At 44.3% G+C, this 25,690-nt stretch overlaps 1 protein-coding gene across 1 annotated transcript; it reads right to left on the bottom strand.

The window, feature by feature from the left end:
* Positions 1 to 4,765: 4,765 nt before the first annotated feature.
* Positions 4,766 to 23,798, bottom strand: LOC130124170 (KN motif and ankyrin repeat domain-containing protein 4-like). Its single transcript, XM_056293618.1, has 10 exons — positions 23,700 to 23,798; positions 18,334 to 18,406; positions 16,713 to 18,242; positions 13,640 to 13,715; positions 11,904 to 12,224; positions 11,579 to 11,663; positions 10,328 to 10,547; positions 8,997 to 9,139; positions 6,861 to 7,061; positions 4,766 to 5,566 (listed from the first exon to the last, which is right to left on the bottom strand). The coding sequence occupies exons 2-10, from the start codon at positions 18,347 to 18,349 to the stop codon at positions 5,474 to 5,476; spliced, it is 2,685 nt and encodes an 894-aa protein (XP_056149593.1). The 5' UTR covers positions 18,350 to 18,406; positions 23,700 to 23,798; the 3' UTR covers positions 4,766 to 5,473.
* Positions 23,799 to 25,690: the final 1,892 nt, after the last annotated feature.

Below are 25,690 nucleotides of genomic sequence, written 5' to 3'. Positions count from 1 at the left end.
ACACATGCACGCACGCACAAATGCATGCACTGTACACATGCATTAAAAAGCTGTTGGCTGCCATTGTAGTAAATTCACACTTTTTTCAAGAGGAGCATACAGACAATACACACTTGCCCTGAGAAAACACAGACAGCATGCATAAGTGTTTACCCACTGACAATGCAGCCCCTCATTCCAGGTGAGATACACACAAACACACACACACACACACCTACACACATGCGCAAAGCAAAGCAGGATTTCATGGCCTGCTACATACAGTACACCCCTCTAGAGGCGGCGGATGTCTGTGAGCAGACGGTTTTGGACAGTGCCATGTCGGAGGGCCCGGCAGGTGTCTGAGTACTACCAGAGGCCTGCAGAGTGATGTACTGCAGTGGCAGGAGACTGAGAGCAGATTGTAGAATGGGTTATGTAATAACATTTAGGGCAGTCTATTCCCTCCTCTTAGTAGACACTCCTCCCCTCTGTTAATGCAGCTTTTGTCCTCTCATTAACACTGTTGCTCCACATCAAGACAAGAAAAAAAAATTAAGAGATCAATAATTTTCCACATTCCAGCTATCGTTTCTGCAGATAGGATGAAATGGGATTTGCAGTGGGCAGGTGGATACTAACTGAGTCAGTGTGTGTGTGTGTGTGTGTGTGTGTGTGTGTGTGTGTGTGTGTGTGTGTGTGTGTGTGTACAAACATTTAAGTGCATCTGCGTGGGTCTACATGTGGGTTGATAATCGTGCATGTGAATACTTCTGTTCATTCTACAGCCATATATGAACCATTTGTATGCTCTTTGTTGCACAGCCCTCCTGGAATGCCTTCTGTACCATGCTGGTGTGTCCCGTGGAGTAGGTTTATGGTTCCTGTGTGTGTGTGTGTGTGTGTGTGTGTGTGTGTGTGTGTGTGTGTGTGTGTGTGTGCGCGTGTGTGTGCGTGTGTGTGTGAGCGCGTGCCCACGTGCTTGTATTTGAGTATACCCCTGTCTGTCGTGGCGAGCGAGTGCACGAGAGCGTGTGACACTGGAGACGATTCGAAGGCGCTTTTTGAATCATTGAGTTGTAAATACGTTTTCATATTGCAAAAGGTTTTTTGATAATGTATTGTACAATTCTATGAAGGAAAATATGTACATAAGATTTTAGATAACTCAAAAGTGTTGACAGTTATATTAATTTATTTGTATAAAACAGAGCACTGCATTCCCTGATTGTAAGACATATAAATGATCCACCAAAGTGGTTTGTGTTGTTTTCTTGTCGTGCGTCGTTCAGTGCAGCATCCCCGTTCTACACAGCCCTTATTTCTATCTCAACCCAATGTGAAACACTATGTTCCTCCGCAAATATGGCCCACATCTTTGCAAAGCTTTTCACCCCTCGGTGTTTATGAGATGATTTGTTTGTTTGTGCCTTTTTCTTTATTTTCTCCCTTTTTCTATGATATTTTGTCATGAGGACTGGGCGTCTTATCTGCTAACTACAGTACTGTACGTGCAAAAATCCTCCATATCAATGCCAAACTTTTTGATTTTCTGTAATGAAGGGTTTATATATATATGTGTGTGTGTGTGTGTGTGTGTGTGTATGTATGCGTATGTGTGTATATGTACACATGTATATATGTACATATATATGTGTATATATACATACATATACACACATATATAATATATATTTATACATGTGTATATGTACATGTGTGTGTATGTGTGTGTATATATATATATATATATATATATATATATATATATATACACGCATACATACAGTGGTGTGAAAAAGTGTTTGCCCCCTTCCTGATTTCTTATTTTTTTGCATGTTTGTCACACTTAAATGTTTCAGATCATCAAACAAATTTAAATATTAGACAAAGATAACCCAAGTAAACACAAAATGCAGTTTTTAAATGAAGGTTTTTATTATTAAGGGGAAAAAAATCCAAAGCTACATGGTCCTCTGTGAAAAAGTGATTGCCCCCTAAACCTAATAACTGGTTGGGCCACCCTTAGCAGCAACAACTGCAATCAAGTGTTTGTGATAACTGGCAATGAGTCTTTTACAGCGCTGTGGAGGAATTTTGGCCCACTCATCTTTGCAGAATTGTTGTAATTCAGCCACATTGGAGGGTTTTCGAGCATGAACCGCCTTTTTAAGGTCATGCCACAGCATCTCAATCGGATTCAGGTCAGGACTTTGACTAGGCCACTCCAAAGTCTTAATTTTGTTTTTCTTAAGCCATTCAGAGGTGGACTTGCTGGTGTGTTTTGTCCTGCTGCAGAACCCAAGTGTGCTTCAGCTTGAGGTCACGAACAGATGGCCGGACATTCTCCTTCGGGATTTTTTGGTAGACAGCAGAATTCATGGTTCCATTTACCACAGCAAGTCTTCCAGGTCCTGAAGCAGCAAAACAGCCCCAGACCATCACACTACCACCACCATATTTTACTGTTGGTATGATGTTCCTTTTCTGAAATGTTGTGTTACTTTTACGCCAGATGTAATGGGACACACACCTTCCAAAAAGTTCAACTTTTGTCTCATCAGTCCACAGAGTATTTTCCCAAAGGTCTCGGGATCATCAAAACTGAGATGAGCCTTTATGTTCTTTTTGCTCAGCAGTGGTTTTCGTCTTGGAACTCTGCCATGCAGGCCATTTTTGCCCAGTCTCTTTCTTATGGTGGAGTCATGAACACTGACCTTAACTAAGGCAAGTGAGGCCTGCAGTTCTTTGGATGTTGTTGTGGGGTCTTTTGTGACCTCTTGGATGAGTCGTTGCTGCGCTCTTGGGGTAAATTGGTCGGCCGGCCACTCCTGGGAAGGTTCACCACTGTTCCATGTTTTCGCCATTTGTGGATAATGGCTCTTACTGTGGTTCGCTGGAGTCCCAAAGCTTTAGAAATGGCTTTATAACCTTTTCCAGACTGATAGATTTCAATTACTTTGTTTCTCATTTGTTCCTGAATGTCTTTGGATCGCAGCATGATGTATAGCTTTTGAGGATCTTTTGGTCTACTTCACTTTGTCAGGCCGGTCCTATTTAAGTGATTTCTTGATTGAGAAGAGGTTTGGCAGTAATCAGGCCTGGGTATGGCTAGAGAAATTGAACTCAGCTTTCCAAAGATGTGATAAACCGCACTTAATTTATGTTTTAACAGGGGGGGGGGCAATCACTTTTTCACACAGGGCCATGTAGGTTTGGATTTTTCTTTTCCCTTAATAATAAAAACCTTCATGAAGAAACTGCATTTTGTGTTTACTTCTGTTATCTTTGTCTAACATTTAAATTTGTTTGATGATCTGAAACATTTAAGTGTGACAAACATGCAAAAAAATAAGAAATCAGGAAGGGGGTAAACACTTTTTCACACCACTGTATATATACATACATACACACACATATGCATGTATATATTGATGTATAAAAACTGATTTGAAATTTCCTGCCAGTGTTTTTCCTTACATCATGACATCGTACCATCAAATATGACACACACAGGCAGGCAACCAGCTGCTCAGGGAGAAGATATTTAAGAGCTTGATGTTATTTAACTCACAGCGATGGCATTGATGCGTCCTCTGATGATTGAAGTGATTCATCAGCGGACAAAAAGACTCCGCATAAACCTCACCTATTATCGTTATTAATCTATAGAAGCACAGAACATCAGCTGACATTCAGCCTTCGTCTTCTAGCGTTGCCCATTATGATGGTATGCAGTAGGTATTTCATTAGTAGCACTGAGCTTGCAGCAGAAGATAACTGTGCCACAGATGTTCGTAGCCAGACGAAGGCCCAGATGGACACCTTTAGTCAGAGCAGCATGAAGGCTTGCTTGGGTGGGGGGGGTTGTGCTACATTCACACCTACACAGCTGGCTTTTCATGATGGTGAAGAGGCAGTCGCCGTATTCCAGCAGACCGTTTTATATATATGGAACGACCCATCCCAACACAACCAATATGCTTATCACATTAAGTGGTCTACCCACCAATGTACCAAATTGCACAGTGTTTTTGTGCTGTTGTATGGCTTAGATTAATCTAAAGATAGGGGGCCTGTCTGCCAGTCAAGCAGGCAGGGAAATCCTCGGGGGGAAATGAGGTTTTGCATGGGAGAAAATAAAAAAGCGGGAGGAGGGGGGTGGAATCAATCCTCTCCATCAGTTAAATCCTGTTTTGTTTTTATATTCCACACTTCATCAGAATTCAAGATTGCACCCATACAGTTAACAAGGAGGATAGGTGCAAAAAGAGCCACTCATGTTGTCTATTATAATGGATGGGTTTGTTTTTGGGTTTTTTTCTAAGTGTATTTTCTCTTAACAGGTGAATTGCAGGTGAATATCATTAAATTGGAGCGTCCTTCTGCTGTGGCATAAATATAAAGCAGTGGGTGTCAAGTCTTTAATTGCCTGTCACACTTCAGAAAGGGATTAGATCTAATCCCTTGGCTACATTCATCCAAGAATTCCAGATTTAAACACTCATTGTTGTTTTCAGACGCTGTGATTTGGCTGCCTGTGTCGAGTGGGATGCAGAGACTCTGCCATCTCCTGGTTGGTTTTATTATTGCAACAACATTCAGCTAGCACATTTTGACTACCAATTGAAAGCTGAGCCTTCCAGTGCCTGTATAGCAACTGACAACGCTGCTTATGTAAAACAACACATGGTTTACCGTACATTTCTTTCATAATATCAGAAACAGGCGTTTAATGCATCACTATTGAATTTGCTAATGAGAGACATTAACACAGCAGTTTGGTGACAGCAGCTGGTTAAGCTGAGTGTTTATTTTTGTACACATCTGGTGCTTGCCTTGGTTTTGTGCTCCACATATTATGCAAGGTATTTCCTTTTTTTAAAAAAAGTGTTCTGTTGGGTACAGTTGAATGCTATTTTATAATATGCAGATTTCCTCTATAATGGACATGTGCTAAGGATGGTGGAAATGTATCACCTGCACAGATATTTGTAACACTGTTTCATTATAAATATAAACTGATGTAACCAATACAACTGAGGTGCTGTTACATAATTTTTCCATCACATAGTTTGTTGAGCTAAGCTGCTTCTTGGATCTCATATAACTGGATAGGTTAAAACATGTGTCTCATTACCATGCACACATAAGGCACTGCAAAGCTCTGCCACATGGCTTATTCAGCACTGAAAGGCCAATAATGTAAACTGGTTCAGCTAAGCATCATTTAAATTCATCCGTTAAGCTGAAGTACAAACACCATCTTGCATCACACAAAGTTCATTAAAAGTCAGCATAATTGTATGCTACCTCTGAGCACAGCTAGTGTCAATGTGAATATCATGAAGTGCCCAAATATTGTGTTTCCAAATTTACTCAGATGCAAACAAGATGGCAGCAGATCATATTGGTCATGATATGCCGGGCACCATAATGTCTGAAACGTGCATGAAGACGGTGTTCAGGGAGGAGAAGTGCTCGGAGTCCAGTCTTAAAGTGCTCTGGCTTTAGCATGAGCCTGCAGCAGAGCGGCGGTATCGGTGTGGGAGCCTTGCATGGCCACAGAGAGGGCAGTCTGGCCTCGCTGGAGGAAAGACATGGAAAAGCAAAAAACAGAGCAAAATGTCATTTTTTGGGTTTTAAGAAATAGGTTTCCAAGCCGCCTTACTTCAAATAACACATTTTGTAGATTCAGACACATCATTGATACAGGCTCAGTGGGAAAAAGTTACTTGCAGTTTTTCATGTAGGGGTGCACCACCGTACAAAGTGCTGCGGTGAGTATTGAAACAGATCACAATGCATTTGCATGGCAATTCTGAGTAAAGCAGCAAGTTAAAGATTGATTTTTGAAACCCAATGAAGGCAGTGTCTTTAGGCATATTCAATAATCCAGGTAAGAAAATCACAAAGTTGAATCAGTTCATCTGGAGATGAACTGATTCAACTTTCTATGACCAATTAAGGCAGGTTTGTGTCAAAGTTAATAGTGATGTAGAGCTGAGGGAGGAGAGTTGCTTTCGAGGACACCTTTTTCTCTCCTTTGTGAGGTGACTTGATTTGCACCATCTCTTTCCTTCCCTCCTATGCTGTGAGATAGATTAGCTCAACCCAGCCTAAGGCAGATTTGTCTGTGTTGGCTGGATTAATTTACCCTGGAGAGGTCGGTCCTACCACTTTCATGCTGTCAAATCTCCACACTAAGGTGGAAGATTGAGGTGGAGAATTTTGGCTTGCTGTAAACTTCTTTTAGAGCACAAATGTTAATTCTTTATGAAGAAAAGTAGTTTCATTTTTCTAACATGCAGAACAGCAACAGGATGTTACAGTAGCCATGGACTTTGGAGTCATGTCGTCAGTTGGTCTTTCAGTCGCTGTTCTTTGCTTCCACTCGAGGGTGAATTCTTTAAAAGCCAATCGGCACTCACAAAGGTCAGATTTATCCCCACCAAGTAAGTTTTTGTGACTGATCTACATTGCACTCGTTCTCCACCCAGGGGGGTCAGAAGCCCTGGAAGACTCATGAGATAATTTCAAGGGGTGTTAAGATGAATTACGGGATGGGAAAGAACAATATTTTTAATATAGAAACATGGAACATGCTCTTCTCAGGCAAAATAATATTTCTCGTCTTCAACGCTCTCTACAATGGCATCAGAATGGAAAATGAAAATCACTATTTGGTGTCACAGTTCACCTTTGTCATGGATTGCCCGTAGGAATCATTGCATTTGTAACCATTGCAAGCCAAAAAGAGGCTATATGGGATTAATATCGTTCAATCTACGGTATATATGTGTGTGCATGTGGACACACATGAGTTCGTAATGCCTGCCTTGGCACCTTGTCCAACCAACCTATATCTCTCTGAGCTTCACCTTGTTAGTAAGGGCAAGGTTGCAGTGGCACCTCTCCAGCATTAGCCGTGCGATGTGCGTGTGGCCCCTCTCACAGGCAAACATAAGGGCCGTAGTTCCCTGGAAGTCCTGGATGTCGGCATCGGCCCCGCAGCTCAGCAGCAGGCGAACCATCACCACACGTCCGTGTCTCACTGCCAGCTGCAGAGCCGTCTGGCCCGTCTAGAGAGGAAAGGGGAGGGAACACGTTCAGTCATGAAACTCTTTGCTGTCTGCTGACCGAGTCAGCAACAGCTCCATGTTCACCATCCACCAACTGTAACCACCTGCCAAAAGGTGGGGTTATTTAATGGATGGAAACCAGCTTGTGTTGCCGCTGTCACGCTCACTTGGCTGCTGCTCACCCACTTCTGTTCTGCCTGTTATCTGGTGTGATCTGCCTCGATGTACTGCACAGGAAATGGTTGCTACCTGTTTTCCTTTGATTCAGTGCATTCTTGGTACAGTCTGTACTTACAAGCAGGTCCTCTCATCAAAAAAAAAAATGAAAGGTTATATCTCTATTTTAATGCAATAAATTATCCTTATCCTATTACTTGAGTTGTCCTGACTGAAACGGAACGGGACATAGGGAGAGAAGAAGACTAGGATAGAAAGATTGAATAGGAAACGTTGCATGCTGCTGACATTTGATAAGGAAACTCCTACTATACTTGATGCAAGGTTATCAGTCTCTTCCTCCTACATATATATGCAAATACTATCCCTAACAAAGATATATCTTCTAAGAGAGATCAGAGCACAGTTAGGGGGTTGGTGCATTTCTGAAGAGCACTTGATTGTGTGCATTGAAGATGTTACACAAATGGTATATGGGCTGCATTTATGTAATGCTTTTCTAGTCTACCGACCACTCAAAGTGCTTCACAGTGTATGCCTCACATTCACCCACACATTCGTACGCTGATGGCGGGGGCCACCATGCAAGACGCCAGCCTGCTCATCAGGAGCAGTTAAGGGTTCGGTGTCTTTCTCAAGGACACTTCGACTCGCTCTCTGGAGGAGCCGGGGACCGAACCAGCGACCTTACAATTACTACACAACTCGCTCTATCTCCTGAGCCACACCGCCCTGTTAAACAACCACTTCAGTCACCAGCTCACGGCTGAAATACAAACTACCCGGCTGGGTATTGGTCCAACCAGTAAGTATCCACCTTGTTTTAGGTCAGAACATTAGGCCATTTACCAATACACTGGGTGTGATGTAAAACTCCTGCTGCTGTAATGCAGGGGGAGCATTCACACTCGAGACCAACTCAGACAACAGGCTTATGTATTAATCCATGTCCTAATGCAATGTGCTAACAATGTGACAAGTCCATACTCTTCTCTCACCTAACTCCAAAATGGTGGAACAAACTCCCGGTCTCTATCGGAGCTGATTAACTTCTTCCTTCCTCCAAGGAAACCCAAAAGCTTTCCTCTTTAAGGTCAACCATCCTTAAATGGTCTCTTGTGGCACTTCGCAATTAATATGAACTGGCTTTTACTATTGCATCCTTACTTATTTAAACACCATTATGCCCTCTTCTCATTACACTTGACATTTTATGCTCTTGTGGTGATAATGTGGAGTTTGCATGTTCTCCCCGTGTCTGCGTGGGTTTCCTCCCGGTGCTCCAGTTTCCTCCCACAGTCCAAAGACATGTAGGTCAGATGAATCGGACTTACTAAATTGTCCCTAGGTGTTAATGTGTCTGCCCTGAGATGGATTGGTGACCTGTCCAGGGTGTTTCCCCGACTTCCACCCAGTGACTGCTGGGATAGGCTCCAGCATCCTATGACCCTAATTAGGATAAGTGGCTTGGAAAATGGATGGATGGATGGTAATGATATGCCTTTCTTACTGATATGTGCCAATGCAAATCTTTGTATTTTGATTCTCCTATTCTCTCCCTCCTTATGACCGAGGTAGACTTGCACTAAATGCACTCGACTTGGCTTGCACTCTCGGCTATGATAAGATAAGTGCTCAGTGATGATGGTAAAACCTTAATTTATCTTCTGATTGCTGACTCTCTTGTAAGTAGCTTTGGATAAGTGTCTGCCAAATGGGTGAATGTAAATGCAATATGTCAGGTGGTGGATGTACTACCTGGGTGGAGCGAATGTTAACATCTCCCACTTCCATGAGCCTGCGCACCACCTCCATGCCGCCAGGGCCATCTGGAGCTGTCAGAGAGGCCAGCATCACTGCTGTGTAACCGGCCTTATTCTGGAGGTCCACTTCACTTACGCCTGTGGATATGGAGCAGGGGCAGAACTGATATTATGTATTCACATACTGAGAAGCTTGGTTTTTTTCCTCTGTATGTTTAGTATCCTTGTTTACACAGCTGGTAAGATAAAGTTTTCATTGACTTGGTGGTGAATTAATGCATTACTTTGTGAGAGGGATCGTTGGTTGACTGACCACTTGTCCCAAAGCGCAATTGAACAACCCCTCGAACCCAAATATTTGATCCTGCTGCACACATAATCACACACATAGTCCATCAGTCAGGGATGACCCTGTCAGTGAACTCATGGCTGAGAGGCCAAAAACCGGTTCTGTTGCTCTTCCACTTGCAATTGTATGGTCAATGCATAATTTGTCTGTGTTACTGCTTTGTGGCAATATTGATCTATTTGGTTCTTTTGATTTTTCCTATTCTCCTTTTGGTGCTCTAAGGTGCAACCGAACACTAAATGCACTTGATCTGACACACCCTGCTGGGCTCTGATATGTTACTGTGTAGCTCTGTGACGCCAGTTGGTAACATTCTATTTTTTATCTGTTAATCGCTGACTCTATTCTTTTATTTTATTTTATTTTATTTATTTATTTATTTATTTGGTGTGGGGGTTCCCCCCTTTTTTCTCCCCAGTTGTATTTGGCCAATTACCCCACTCTTCCAAGCGTCCTGGTTGCTGCTCCATCCCCTCTGCTGATCCGGGTACGGCTGCAGACTACCACATTCCTCCTCCGATACATATGGAGTCACCAGCCGCTTCTTTTCACCTGACAGTGAGGAGTTTTACCAGGGGGACATAGCACGTGGGAGGATCACGCTACCCCCCCCCCAAGTCCCCCCCCCCGAACAGATGTCCCGACCGACCTGAGGAAGCGCTAGTGCAACGACCAGGACACACACCCACATCCGGCTTCCCATGCGCAGATACGGCCAATTGTGTCTGTAGGGACGCCCGACCAAGCCGGAGGTAACACAGGGATTCGATCCGCCAATCCCCGTGTTGGTAGGCCACTGACTCTATTCTAAGTTGGTTTGGATAGAAGCGTCTGGCAAATGAGTAATTGCAAATGTATCTTGTTGTATTTTATAGCTTCTGGTGCTATTCTGTGCTGTTCTGGGTTTTCTACTGGTAATTTGATTCTCTATAAGGGTTTTCATGCTTCCTGTGGGCTTTTGCTGTAGGAGGATATACCTGTGTCCAGTAGTAAGCTGACGATGCTGTAGTTACAATGGGACACACTGTAATGCAGCGCTGTGTTGCCATTGTCGTCCGCCAGGTTTACCAAGAAGGCTAGCAGGGAGGGAGTGGTCCTCTTCACCTCCCTCAGGTACAGACCCACCGTGCCAGCCGCTGCCTTCTCTTCGGCTGCCACACCGAACCAATGCTGAAACAGCACCATCAACTTTCTCCTCTACAACGCAAAGATAGCACGCATTAGAAAGGACGCTGTAATCAGGTTTAGAAATATACTCCCCATCGTCTTCAGAAATTAGGGTTTGGTCACAAGAGCCTTTAAATGTGCAGGATCAGCATGCTAGCTCTTTCAAGACAAAATGATTTCTGGCACTTCTAAGAATGATTTCCTTGGCCACACATACTTCGAAAAGGCTAAAAATGATAAACAAACAACGAAAATCTAGACAAAGGGACAATATTTTAATCTTTTACTAAAAAATAATGCCATGTGGCATAATTAGGCTATAATGGTTTGATTGGCTCTTTACAGTGACATTGGGATTTTGTGTGTAGGCTGGGAGATCCAAACTCCATTAAGAGTTCAACACAGTGAGCTTTGTTCTGACGAAGAGAGGCTGTGGGCCGGGGCCCTTCATCATTAGAGAGTGTATTTTGGATCCCTGCAATAGTTAGGACCATAGCTTCAGAGACTGCCACAGTGGCTCTATCAGTAGTCTGTGTAATGCTTCAGTCTGGCTCACTTTTTCCACCAAGTATTTATGCCTGTGCAAACGCAGAACTCTTATCTTTTTTTGGGCCCTTGTTGGCCTCAGGGCCCTGGGTTTGTCCCCCCGCTTGCCCGCTCATAAATCATGTCATGCATCTCGGCAGTTCAAATACGATAGATATCAGTATAATTTCTTTGATAATTGAATATAGCTTTACTGATCAAGTTGTACTATAAAAAGCCTGCCACTAGCAATTAACTTTTACCATGCTGTAACATTTAAGTTGCTGATATCTTATTGACAAAACTACTTGAAGTCAGGGTTGTGTTTCCCTCCTGACCAGTGTGTCTGTGAAATTTTTCTTAATGTATTCTGTTTGAATGCAACCCCTCAGCTATTGGCTAATACTCAAAACCAATTGTGGCTTTTGGGTATAAGAAATGCTGCCATGTGACCAGCTACAATGATGAAGGGTGGAAACTGGGTCTTGAAAAATATGATGCCATATGGCATCATTTTGGCTGGAGAGGTTTTGTACCATGTCATCATTTGGGTTCTCCATGTTGTCCATGTGGTCTTTAAGGAATTGGCAGGCGGCCATAAATTCCCCCGTCACAGTATCCCTGTAAGTGTGTGTGTGTGTGTGTGTGAGAGAGAGACAGAGAAAACAGAGTGACATAGAAATCGTCTTTTAACTGCACTGAGGTTGTTTTCCCAAGATAAAAAAAATAGTTTCTCTGCAATTTATTCCACCTGGGATAAAAAATAAATAAAATAAAATAAAAAAAGCAAAACAAAACAGAAAAACATATTTCCTGGCACTGAAATAAATATTCATAAGGTTTTGCTTTCAGTTTCCTCACCTGCCTCTGGTGGTTGCTACTGAGCCAGAGTCGCTCTCCATCTGCTCCCCTGGGGTAGCTGGCTCCGTCTTTGCCACTTTCTCTGTAATCTCAGCTGCCGCAGACGCTACACCTCCATCTGTCCACAGGGATCCTACTCCACCCAAAGTTGCGTTTTGGCATTGGCTTGTTTGTCCGTCTCTCTCCATCTTCTCCGGTTCTGCACCAACTTTGGCAGCCATCTGCCCAGGGAGCACGTGTCCCTCCTGCTCCGGATGGCCTCGCATGTTTTGGCTCACAGAGGTCAGGCTGACGAGCTCTTCGCTCACTGCTGTTCCACATCTTGACAGATTGGCGAAAGGAAAAAGGGGGCAGGAAATTGAAACCGTCCACAAGCCAAATTATGGCAACATTTGACTGAGGCTTTAACATTTGTCTATTCTACAAGCCAACTGGTATAGAAAAAGACGTAATTTGTTCCACATAATTTCTGTTAATCCTGTGACAGAAGTTGAAAAACAGAAGTTGAAAAATGTAGCTGACATCTGCACTCCACTTGGTGGTGAGGATGGAAAATTGAGTTTTATGTACTGAAGGAAAGTTAAAATGAAATACCACTCAATTTGTACCTTGTCAGTGTCCCACAAAAAGATTACATCTTCCTCCCATTAAACCTAAATCAACAGTGAACATTGTCCTCCTTACCAAGACAATGTTCAGGAATCTGCGGTGCCAGTCAGATTCAGTTAGGTATGCAAAGTTCATGAGCTGGTTTTTTCTTCTTCTTTTTTTTTTAAGAATCAAGACATCTGTAAGATAAGGATGATTCTCTCCTCTTATGGTCTATGGAAATGCATCAAAATTTGTTGTCAAATCATCGCAACTTGGATGTCCATCCATTCATTCATTATCCAAGCCACTTATCCCAACCGGGGTCACGGGATGCTGGAGTCTGTCCCAGCAGCCATTGGGCAGCAGGTGGGAAAACACCCTGTACAGGCCGCTGGTCCATCACAGAGCCGACACACACACACACATTCACAACTAGGGACAATTTAGTATGCCCAATTCACCTGACCTGCATGTCTTTGGACTGTAGGAGGAAACCGGAGCACCCGGAGGAAACACACACAGGACCACCCCCAAGGTTGGACTACCCCGAGGCTCAAACCCAGGACCTTCTTGCTGTGAGGCAACCATGCTAACCACTGCACTACCGTGCCACCCCAACTTCGGATGTGTTCATTGCAATGAGTGCAAAAGCCACCAGGATGTTCATCTGATTTTTACCTAAATATCAACATAAATTCTACAAGAAAACGAACACCGGGTCCCAGAAAGCCATCCTGAAAGACTTGAAAACACCTTTTCCATATTTTCATAATCATTTTAGCGTTTTCTATAGCAATGTATGGCAATTATTATGGTCCTTTACAAACTGTTCTCTCTTGCCTCTGGCTCTGGGAAAGAGCAGGAAAAGTTTGCTGAATTATCCCGAGGCGTGGGAATTACACATTTCAAAGTGAGATACAGCACTGCTCCCATAAAACCAAAGACTTTTGAGGGACTGGTGTGTGTAATCATACATTCTTTAATTGTGAAGCTCATTTCTTTCTCATAACCATACAATGCAACAGCCCTAGCATCGAGGGCGGCAAATTAGCATTCATGGTTAGCCCAAGCAATGGATCAACAAGTGATCATAAATCATGAGCGTAAAGGGTGCTGCATCCAGTTGGGGAGTCTGATTTACTAACCCTTCATTAACACCAGCAAAATGCAGGTTTTTTGACGCCCGGGCACCACCGTCTCTCTTCATAATGGATTTAGGGGCTATGGAGAAGAGGATAAAAACACAAGGAGAATGATGATTTGGGAAAAACAACTGTTTAGTCACATTAAGTAGGTATGGAGTGATGTACTTAGTATGGTTGGATCTTCTCAGTAGAGATAGCGGCACTCCAAAAACAGTTTTGTTTTTTGCCCCCCCCCCTTTTTTTCTCCCCAATTGTACCTCTCCAATTACCCCACTCTTCCGAGCTGTCCCAGTCGCTGCTCCACCCCCTCTGCCGATCCGGGGAGGGCTGCAGACCACCACATCTCCTCCGATACTTGTGGAGTCGCCAGCCGCTTCTTTTCACCTGACAAGGAGGAGTTTCACCAGGGGGACATAGCGCGTGGGAGGATCACACTATTTCCCCCAGCCCCCTCCCCGAACAGGTGCCCTGACCGACCAGAGGAGGCGCTATTGCAACAACCGGGACACATACGCACATCCGGCTTCCCACCCGCAGACACAGCCAATTGTGTCTGTAGGGACGCCATAGGCCGCGGAACCGGTATGGCCAGTAGGGCCGTGGCCATACCTACTTTGGCGTGCATCAAACATAAACATGTGTAAAAATTCAAATCGCAAATACGTTACATTCTTAATGTATTGCACTTTTGCGCGCTTCCCGGGCTAATTTCCACTAGCTGTAAGCCTACGTACAGTACGTAGCCTATCACAAGCAACAAATCTGTTTCCCAATGATTGATTGGTTATTTGTGTCACGTGAGCTTAGAGTCACACGGACGTGAATTTCACAGAACAAAATAGCAGCGCTCAATGTAAGTAGACCAACTGCTAGTGTGTTCGCTAAACTTTAACCAATAATAACGTTAAAATGAATGATGAAGCGTCGAAAAATAACTGATTTCTTCGGGTCAAAGTTAACCAAGGTAGCTGAGACAACCACCGTCCCTCCAGCCCACAATGAGCCCTGTGAGGAACCAGAAGTAGAATGTCTAACTGTCGCTGCTCCAACTAGCCCCTCTGCCGCCGCTACCCTCAACGTTATGAGCCTACTGCCAGATGTACACAGGCTGCTGAAATTGGTTTATACAATTCCCGTGTCAACTGCCAGCGCCGAGAGGTCTTTCTCAACCCTTCGTCGTATGAAGACTTATCTAAGGTCAACAATGACTCAAAGGAGACTCAATGACTTGATGTGCAGCCGGACACACAGGGATGCTTTGGCCAGTGTGGATGGTCTCGCCATTGCCAGTGACGTCATCCAGCACACCGAGAGACGGAGGAACTTCTTTGGGAACGTTTAAGACGGGGTGGTGAGCGTTGACATTTTTTAATCCTATGCAACTGGACTTGACGTGTCAAATTATTTATGCTTGCTAATCATACTGATTATACTATTTGATTGTGACTCAAGTGTAGGCTATAATCAGGACAAATAAAAACGGCAATAATAAATAAAGTTATGCGTTACGAGTGTGGCTTGGGGGGGGGGCGTCACGTCATTCTTGGCCCTACCCATTCGAAATGCGTTCCGCGGCCTATGGTTGGAGGTAACACGGGGATTCGAACCAGTAAGCCTCGTGTTGGGAGGCAATGAAAGAGACTACTACACTACCCAGACACCCCTCCAAAAACAGTTTACAAGGACTACATGTGATGGCATAAAAGCCTTCATGAGAGCATCATGACAAAAATGGTACCAAGCTCCTTTATATTAAAAAAACAGTCCCCTGGTATGTGGGTGAGGTACTGGCTTAAAGTGAACCACACTCAGCAGCTGATGCTGTGAATTGTAATGCCAGCAGGTCGTTATAAAGTTGAAAAGGGCCTTTCACTGCCTGATCTTACTTTTATGCTGAATTGCATAATCCTGACAAAAAGATAAATTATGGTAAGCCACATCTTAAATGTTATTATTGTTTCTGGGGTGTCTTTAGTAAGTAAGTAATTGACACGTCGTTTTCGATTGTGGCACAGAACCCAACCAAGTGGTGAACAAGGAAGCACAGCTGTCATAAATGTCTTGCAACATGGTTTGTGTTTCCTTTGCAATGAAGGAATTCCCTTGCATCAGTTATCACAAGCTATATGATTGTGGAGTACCGATCAAAAATCACACAGAGAAAGGAAACAGCAACGTGTTTCTGAAGTTTTCATTATGCGAGAAGTGGGAGTTTGTTGCCTCAACAGCTGATCTGGAAAATACTTCGGGGAACCGCTTTCTCTCGTAATTTTGTCAAAATTGTTGAAATTTTTGTGGTATGCAGATGGTGAAGGAAACTACTGGCTCTCCGTTTGGTCTATTTAAAGGCCCGAGTCAGGACATTCCAATACAGAAACCACTTTCGATATGGGAAAGTCTTCTGTCATCAATTAAAATGACAGTCTCTTTAATATATCAAACCTACAAAAACCCACAATTAGCAACAAGCATCCAGTTACAGGGATTAGTAAATTGTGGGTCTCAAACTGAAAAATCAAGTTGTCCTTAGGAAGATGCAATCTCTTTTTCTGTAAATCTTACAAAGTGTTTTTGTTCTTTGCAGTGGATTTAAGCCTCGCCATTCAAAGAATGCCAAGAAAAACTTCCCTTCATTTCGAGAATACTTCAGTTGCGTGACTGCATCGACCGCAGCAACACTCTGAGGACATATACTGTTTCTGCGTTGAAATTCAAATGAGTTAGGTATTTTAAAGACACCCAGGTGTCCACATTGCTCTTATTCTTCTTATTCCTTCATTGTTGTCACAGCTGTAATGGTTACGGGATTTTTTTCTGTGGTAACCAGCCTGCTGTATTTTATTTCTTAGAGAATGTCTTATCTCTCCTATCATTCTAGTAACATAGCTGTGACTTTGGCATTTCCTGAATAGAATAGGTAAGAGTAGAAGCTGACCAACTTTCTGGCGCCATTTTCACAAACCATTCACTGACTTTCTGAGAAATGCTCTAATCCATGTTTTATAGTACTGAAGGGGTACAAGTAATCATCACTATGAGTCTGACTCTAAAGATGTCCTGTATACTACTATACCTCCATGTTGACTGCCTCCTCCATCACTGTGTCCATTCTGGGGATAATAGGAAGAAAGAATGTGTACCAGTCTCATCATCTCTTTCTGTAGGGCATTTACTTTAGGGTTTGGGTGCTCCAGGGGTCTGTCCTCCACTGCTGGCTCCCTTCCTCCACACAAACACTCCCACTGCTCCTCCAGGAGCCTCTTGATCCTTCTTATGTGGTGGGCTGCCACCTCTGGGCTCATGTCCTCAGTTAAAGTCTCCTCAACCTCCATCGGTGATGGACTTTCTCTGATAGATGCCAATGCAGAACAGCCCATGGAGTCTTTTTGCTCACATAGTTGTCCATTCGCAGAAACAGTATTTGCACTAACGGATGCATTCAAACTACTTGAAGAAGAAATATAATTCGGTGAGTTATGCAGTCCACATCCATTAGAGCTCACCATCATCTCTTCCCCTCCATCTTGGTCTACCACCACCCTCTCTGCAAGGACCCACACCCCGGGGTTACTGGTTAGGTGCTCAATCCTGCCATCTTTCTTTCTGCTCTCTTCCTGCTGCTCTTTCAGCAGCCCCAAGGCTTTCTGGAGCTCCAGGCCCTCCTCATGCAGCTTCTGCTCCAGAACCGCCACTTTCGCCTGTAGAGACGTTACTGTCAGCAGCTCATCCAGATCTGTACTGGTCCTCCACTCGCATGCTGGGTGAGAAGCCTGCCGGTTCATTTTTTGGTTTGGGGGAAACTTGACATAACCTTCATGGTTCTGTCTTTTGATGTCTGAGGCTCCATTCATAGAAATGGGTTGAGTGGATGAGTTCAAGCCTAGACGGAGCCTCTCTTTTTCTTCTTGAAGGATGCAGATCTGAGCCCTGAGCTCTGGGATGAACCTCACCTCCATTTCTAGCTCACCCACACGTTCCAGGGCTTCTGTCAGGCGTCTCAACAGCCCCGAGAAATCCTGGTTGTGTGGGACATCCAAGGAACACTCTGAGGAGTGGAATACATCTTCGCAGGAGGCATCTCTTCCTCCCAGGTGATCCCTGGAGCTGCGAAGGCTGCCCGGGTCCTCGGTGGACTCTGAGCCCTGCCTAAGTAACACAGTGAGTGGCAGGCTGGAGGCGCGCAGGAGATTGGGCCTTATATGCTCCCCAAGGGGTTGTTCATCGAAGGCCTTGATCCTGGCCTCCATTTCTGCCAGGGATTGGAACCCTGTGGGTGACATTGGAGACCTGTGGTCATGTACCCAGGGGGCATATCCATGTTGCGCATCTGAAAGTCGTGACCTGGGGCCTAAAGCGCCAGTGGATCCCCAGGGGCTGGGGCGGTAGCCACTTCCAGAGAGGTTGAGGTGTCTGGGAAGAGTGCTGGCCCGAGGTCCCTTGCTCCGGCGTTGGATGGGCACTCTTTTGATGGTGTTGCCTTTCTCTATGTCCTCTACATACTTGAGGAAGTCCAAGTCCAAGCGGAAGCCATAAGGTGTTTCAACTGAGTATGGCAGCTTCCCTTTAACTCCTTTCTCTGTTGACTTAAGAGGTGGGATGTTTCCTGTAAATAGAAAACAGCATTTTAATATCTGTAGCAATTAAGGTACAGCACAGTGTTGTGCAGACTTTTTTGTGATGTCTGAGGTTTTTACCATTTTGTCCTTCCATTATGTTCCTTTCTCACGGACAATTTGTTGTCACATAATCTGCTTGTATTCGTGGTATCTGCCAAAAAACAGTAAAAAAAAAAAAAAAAAAACAAACAAACATAATATTGAGTTGAGCCAACAACATATGAAAAACTGTGTTTGCATTGTTTTTTGCACAGTGTAAATGATGTACACAAATAGAGGGTAAATTGTCTGTAATGTAGTTATTTCTGTAATAAGCCTTATAAACATAATCTTTGTTTTATAGCAGAACATATGTAATTGACATTGATATTAACTCAAGTTTCCTGGTATTCTCAGAAGGGGATCTCAATCTCAGATTTATAACCAGATGGTCAAAACATTATGACGATCACCATGAACTTGGCAGCCCTAACCATTCCATTCAGAATATTTAATTTTCCTTCGGACAAGACACAGTGCAATCAGAAAACATATTCATGCAAACAAACCGCGCATTCAAGCACACACTCACTGTCATCTCTCTCCTTCTATAACAGCAGGATGCATGAAGCTTTCCTCTCTAACTCACACCCGGTCTTCTCGGTGTATTTTAATCCATTCACAGAGTGCTTGCCTACAACAGTGGCAGGCCTGATGTTCTCTTGATTACAGCCCTGCCATCCAGGATGAGATCTGAAAATAACTAGACTGAGGACTCTTGAGCCCAGCAGCCATGGCCAGTGGAACAAAATACACTCCTACAGACATAAATACAGACTGTCATTGTTCTGACTCACTTCTCTGCTTTCCTCCCATCCTACTATCCCTGTCTCCCACTGCTGTATGTAAAATCTCTCTCTGTCCGTCTATTCATTCTTCTTAGTTAGTCTCGCCCCTGTTTCACTGTTTCAGCATTTTTCACCTCTGTAATCACTTAAACTGGTGCATGAATTTGACTTGTGCAGTGCGTGGCGTGCCTCCTCTAATTCTTTCCTCTTTCTCAATGCTAAATCCTCTCGTGCATATCCTTTCCTCCCTGTGAATTATCACTGAGATTATGTTTGTATGTAGATAAATGTGGTTTTTAATGTGTGCACACATTCTCCTCGGATCAAGTCTCGCTTTCTCTCTCAGTTTCCCTCATCCCCACCTCCCCCCTTCTCCGGTTCTATCTCTCTCCCCTCTCTCCTGACCACCAGACCCTTGTGGCAGTTTGCTGTCCTCTTCAGGCACCGCAGCCACTGAGCCACAGCCTCAAACAATGTCAGCTATGCAGTAAACAGGCAAACACCACTAAACAGTCCTGCAGGGACTAAGACCTCCATCATTCACACTCTCTCTGGTGGCTGGCAATAAACAGCAACAGGCTTTCGTACATATAGTATTTCAGATGCAGTTCACACGCTTTGCATACATAACAGCGAGAACACACATGCATGTAAACACTGATGCATATAGATACACATGCTATTATTATATGCAAGCACATACAAACAAGCAGGGTGAATATGCAGTTTGCAGCAGCCTTAGGTGAGCCTTGGGTTGAATGTAATTGAATACTGTTTGAATGGTAGTTTTAAGTACCAAATGTGGGGCCATTTATCACATCCCCATAGAATAGCACCACTAGCGCTCCAAAATTCAAAGAATAACAATATGAGTATAATTTATAATTACATGTCAATCACATATACAGTGACAACTTAATTATCTTATAGGGGCTATGTGTAATTTCTACCCCAGTGCTTGATGCTTACCATTCAGCAATGTGAATAACAACTACAAACCAAAACAGACAAGAAGGGCAAAATATTAAATATAGTCCCTTTCACAGCCCTGAAATGGTATACGCCACCCATCTGCACCCATAATCTTGATATCTGAACTCAGGTTACGACCCGTGCAAGAACTTTGAAATTCGCTCCCCCGGCGTTCATGCTTTGGCTTAGACCAACGATCCCGGGACTGATTTCATTCTACATATTAGCACAAAGCTTATCTTTGTCCTGCGTCTCAGCGGAGAACAAGCATCATTATACCACTGAGGTGTTTTTTGGGAATCCTGATACTCGCTGACACACACTGCAGCTGATACAGTGAGTTGTGATGCCAGCAGGTCTTTATAGAGTTGAAAGGGGTCTTTCACTGGTTGATCTTACTTATTCTGGCCTACAGTTTGGAAGAAACATGGACATTTATGAAAGTCTTTACTTTCAACAGTAAAAGATTATCCAGAGACCAAAGTTGGCTGCAACCATAGCTTCTAGAGTCATTTTCATGTCTTTTTTCCTCTCTAAGAGTGCACGAATGTGTGCGCTTTTGTACATGTGTGTGTGTTTGTGTGCATGTGCTCGCATGTGTGTGTGTCCTTTACAGCGGTGAGGGCATGCTGTGCAGACATTACAAACAACACGTCAGTCAGTGCTGAGCAGTACAGCAGCTGTTGCTCTGAACGTCTCAATCCATCTCCATCTTGCTCTCTACTTCCCCAGCTTGGCTTCAACAGAGGGGGTAACAAACGGATATCACCTATCATGTGCTTTGTGCTAGAATCCCATTTAAAAACTTGTACATGAAAATGAGACATCTCCCACTGGAGAGGAAAAGGGATGCTTGTTTTTTTTATAAAATGAGGGCTGACAAAATTAAATCGAACGATGGCTCTTTAAAGGTCAGTGGTTAACTTGTCCCTCGGTTGACCAGCTTATAACACTTTTGCAGACCCTGATATTTTGGAGATGCTGATGATGAACTCGTGAAGAATTTTCAAAAACAACTCTGCAGCATCTCCGTACATTTCAGACAGTTTGTAATGTGTACCAAAGATGCACAAACTGACACTGACATCCAAACCATACAGTATACCACACCATACCTTTCTCTCGTGGTCCTAAACACAAAGGCTAAGTGCCTCTCTGCCAGCCCATACTACTACAGCAGAAACGATCAGGGGTCAGGAACATTTATTTGTCGTTTCATTTCATGCACTTGCGTACATGAAATGAAATGAAATATTGTTTTCCCCAGCCCATAGCAGTGCAACACAAAGACAAAAACACATATCCAAACTACAAGAACACATATCCAACATGGTAAAATAATAATAATAATAATTAACTGTCCAAGAGAGCGAACGCCAGCAAGTATGACTGTGGGAACTGCCGGTCTGCATGAGCTAGCGGTTAGCTTAGCCTGCCCCGCTTCCGCGTCCTGTCAGACTGCCCTCGGTGTTTGCTCTTTGGGCGCCGCTCAGGGCAGGGCCGTGGTCCCTTGGCCCACAGGACATAGCAGACCAAGCTCTCCCAGCCGATCCAACGCTGGCTCTCCCATCCATCAAACGAAGACAAACTTAGACGCAGACATGGACAAAGACACTGCATGGACGGTACTGGGTGAGGCTGCCGCAAACCTAAGTTCGCACCGCCATCTTCCCACACCGGTACTGGGTGAGGCCGCTGCAAACGTGGGTTCGTGCCACCATCAATATAATACTATCACTATACTATAAACTATACTATATATAGTTACTAGTGTATATAGTGTATAGCATATAAAGTTATATAAGTTATATAAGTCACTATACTATAAACAACATAGTACTATCTCTCTGCAAACGCTGGCTTCAGTCGCTCTACATTTTCATGGCACAGGTTTTAATTGTCGCTACTTAGCTCAGCCGTGCCACCTCACAGGAAACCGAAGAAATGAAACACAAAATATTCACTTTACCCCAACCAGGCCCCTGAGCTACTGTACAGTCCTGCTGCGCCTGTACAGATCTTGATCCCAAGTCTCACTGAATTAAAATTTTTGCTGGCGTTTGCAGCATCAGTATTTCCCTTTTTATCCGGCTAAAACTCTTGCTCTATTTCGGGGCCTTACGGTGAGGAAATGTTGGTGTTTTCCAGCATTCCAGCGACCATTCCCAATCATCTGAGGCTTTCGTGTCTTCTTGTCTCCAACCTAGTTCTCCTGGATGAAATGCATCCCTCCTCACATGGCCTTCCTCTCCCCCCCGCATCAGCGTGAGCCTCATGATCACAACAGCCCCGGCCACTGCATTCTTCACCAAAACCTCAAATTGAATATGAACCTATGACAGGGATGGGTTGGCCACCTCCTAAAAAAACATTTTTTCTAAGGCCGGGGATGCAGGAACAAAACTGTGGCACATTTATGTTTATAAAGAGAAACGGTTAAAGGACACAATGTGTGAATGCTTAACTTCTAAAACTAGAAACCAGTAACTTCCTCAAGTCATGACCTGAACATGAGACATAGCTCTGGGATGTGAAAACTATGTGTAAAAGCTGTCTCCACTCTCTCTGTTACTTACTCTCACTCTATCGCTCTCTCTCTCTCTCTCTCTCTCTCCTTTCTATCTTTCCCTGTGTGTTTGTACAGTATGTATATATCCACATGTCTGCGTAGCTCTCCTCAGTTCCCAGAAAAGTTATTCCTCTCCTCCGCTGTTGGCTGCACAGAGCTGTGGTTTTTCCAGCACATAATTCTAAGCCTTGTCTTCTATTCAGAGTTGATTTAGGAACCAAAGCCAACCGTTTGGACCCAGAACTCCCTCTCCCCCAAACCCAATCCCTCTCTTCTGTTCTCTTTCAAACTCTTAAGATTTTTCTCCTCTCTCTCTCTCTATCTCTCTCACCTCTCTCTCTCCCCCCTTCCAAACATCTTTGAAATCCCCGAGGACCTGAAGTGTGTTCTTTCTGTTCTCTGTGTTTGTGTGTTCTTTGTCCAGGGAATTTGGACCATTTGAGTCGTCCTGGTCCTCTTCCAGTAGCAACAGGGTCGTTGCTGCTCTGTGGCATCGCAGCCTGTGTGCGTGGTACGTGCCGCCAAGGCACATAGGATGAAACAGCTGCCAGGGGCTTCACGCAAGGAAGAGCGGCATGGTATTTTAACATAGCATGATTAAAATAGAAAGTGTGCTGCTTGCCTGTGTGTGTGTGTGTGTGTGTGTGTGTGTGTGTGTGCGTGTGTGTGTGTGTGTGTGTGTGTGTGTGTGTGTGTGTGTGTGTGTGTGTGTGTGTGTGTGTGTGTGTGTGTGTGCACACATGCGCACACGCGTGTGTGTTTGTGTTGGTTTGTGTGAAGTTAATTATAGATTTAATGATTTGTAAATATAACCTGAAAATTAATCTTAAGTAAAGCTTTTTTTTTCTCCTTCTGAGAGCCTGACAATTATCCGGCATGGGTCCCGGGGCTGCTCAGAACATGTTGCCGTTTAGCTTTGGAGATAAAAGCTCCTCTGATCATTTAGAGGAGCCAGACTCGAGACGTTCGAGGTCAACATTTACCATCTGGGCTTTGATTTTACATTTAATTTCAACAGTGAAGCGGTACTCGGGGAGTGACATGAGAGGAATAAGTAATTCAAATCCTGTGCTTACCTCGCAGTGCCTGCTCAGATGTTTCCTCCACCACGTCTCATGGATGTGAGTGTCTGACTGTGGGATCCCACAACAGTCCAGCCTCAGCTCAGCTCAGCCCTGCGTGTCTGTGTGTGTCCTATGGCAGTGGTCTTGTTTGTGTGTGTGTAACTGGTGGTGGGGGTGGGGGTGGGGGGGTTCAGGGAGAATGGCATGTCAGTGCTGTTCGGTAGATGCCAATGCTGAATCCTGCCATAACATAAACTGGGTTGTTGTGTGTAAAAGAGCAGGGAGCTGGGAGGGGTTTATGGACACGTGCCCCCCCCCCACCACCACCTCCTGTCCAATGAGACCGGTGAGTAGGAGCCCAACCAAAATGGACACACCCACTGCTATAGAGAGCTCGGCCAATTGGAGTTTGGAGGCTTAAGCAGTCGCTCGTTATGGTGGGGACAGCTGCTCACTCCACACCCGGGTGCTGGTGGAGGTGGTGGTGGCGAGTGAGATTTCAAAATAAGCTCCCCCGGTAGCCAGGTGTGTATAGAGTTTTAGGAAACAAAAGAGTCACTTAACAGCATTTCATCCATTCGCTGTCCAGTTTTCCATAATCATCCCTTACCACGAAATACGGCACACATCCGCGTCACTCTCCGTGACCCAGCCCTCTCACCCCCACTGCAACACACACACACGCACACACACACACACACACAGAAAGTAACCCTATCCTGTGTTATGTGGTCTCTGTCTGTCCTTCATAATCAAATAAATGGGGAGGGGAGCGGAGGGCAGAGGGTGGAGGGTGGGGTGCCATCCATGGGGTCCCATTCTTTCTGGATTCCCTTTCAACCCCACTGCCAGCATTCCCCGCCTGGACACCACTGCCAGTCTGGGATATGCTATCCACGAGGGCATAGGACGATCGCTAACAACTGCCTAATCCAATACCGCCCCTCACCACCCAGCATGTGATGGAGAGATTAGAGAGAGTCTCTCACCCTTTTGCTCTCACTGGCTTTTGGCGTTTCATCTCTCCTTCTCTCTCATTTCAGTAGCCCTCGTTTTCTGTGTTTATATACAGTGTGTGTGTGTGTGTGTGTGTGTGTGTGTGTGTGTGTGTGTTGACGGGCATGTGAGGAGTTGCGGTTCTCAGTGTCAGCTTAGGTCAAAGGAAACACTTTTCCCCACAGCGAATGAAAAAAGTGTCCTCCTGAACACTGTCAGTCATCACTACTGACCGGGGAATGTCCAAACGAGTATACCTTTCAAGCAAACTATACGGGGAGATATTCATAGAAAATCCATTATGCAAACGTAGAGTCACCCAAGGAACTGCCTTCTCCTCCGCTGTGGTCCTGACAAGGATGGAAAAGGAATTAGCGGGAAATGCTCCTTTTCCATTACCCATGCAGACAACTGACTCCAAAAGGGATTGTGGTTTTAGTTGGGGAAAGAGGGGGAAAAAAATAGATTTTATTTGACCAAAGCACTGCTGACGGACTGACCACATTCTGCAGCGCATAACAGAAAACCTGGCCAACAGGCTAAAACATCAGCCTACTCAGAGGAGCTTCAGAGGGGTTGCCGAATTAGCTTTGGGGGTGAAAATGGGGTATGAATTTAGTTTTTAATTTACTTATTATACCAACATTACTAAAAAAAAAAAAAGAGCGGTTATCGGTCTACACAAATAGACTTTTTAAAGCCACAAAGTCTAAAGAACAGGAAGTTTAATCTAGGGGACTTTATTCTAACTAGTTGTGGAGGCTGCCCCCTGGTGGACTGTCAGCCACTATCGGGAGGAACAGTGTTGACAACAATCTTGCACGTGTATCATATACTGTGCTTAATGTTAAATGTTACCTGGAGCGTCAACACACATGCTGCTGATATGATCCTGAACTTCTCAACCACAACTGCAATCGGTCAGTGTTCATGTCACAAGTTCACACGTCTTACCAAGCGGCAGTTTGTTGAAGGCAAACTGAAATCAGAGGAATTTTCACACCAAA

This window comes from Lampris incognitus, chromosome 14, assembly GCF_029633865.1.
Source record: "Lampris incognitus isolate fLamInc1 chromosome 14, fLamInc1.hap2, whole genome shotgun sequence".
Classification (NCBI taxonomy): domain Eukaryota; kingdom Metazoa; phylum Chordata; class Actinopteri; order Lampriformes; family Lampridae; genus Lampris; species Lampris incognitus.
Note: the sequence above shows the minus strand (reverse complement) of the source record. Positions and strands in the feature narration are given on the sequence as shown.

Bases quoted from the DNA above. Each gene is read 5' to 3' on its own strand.
- LOC130124170 (XM_056293618.1), bottom strand. The intron at 13,716-16,712 runs GTATAGTAGTAT...TCTTCTCCATAG, and splicing joins AGGAGGCAGTCAACATGGAG to CCCCTAAATCCATTATGAAG. The intron at 9,140-10,327 runs GTATATCCTCCT...CCATATCCACAG, and splicing joins CAGCTTACTACTGGACACAG to GCGTAAGTGAAGTGGACCTC.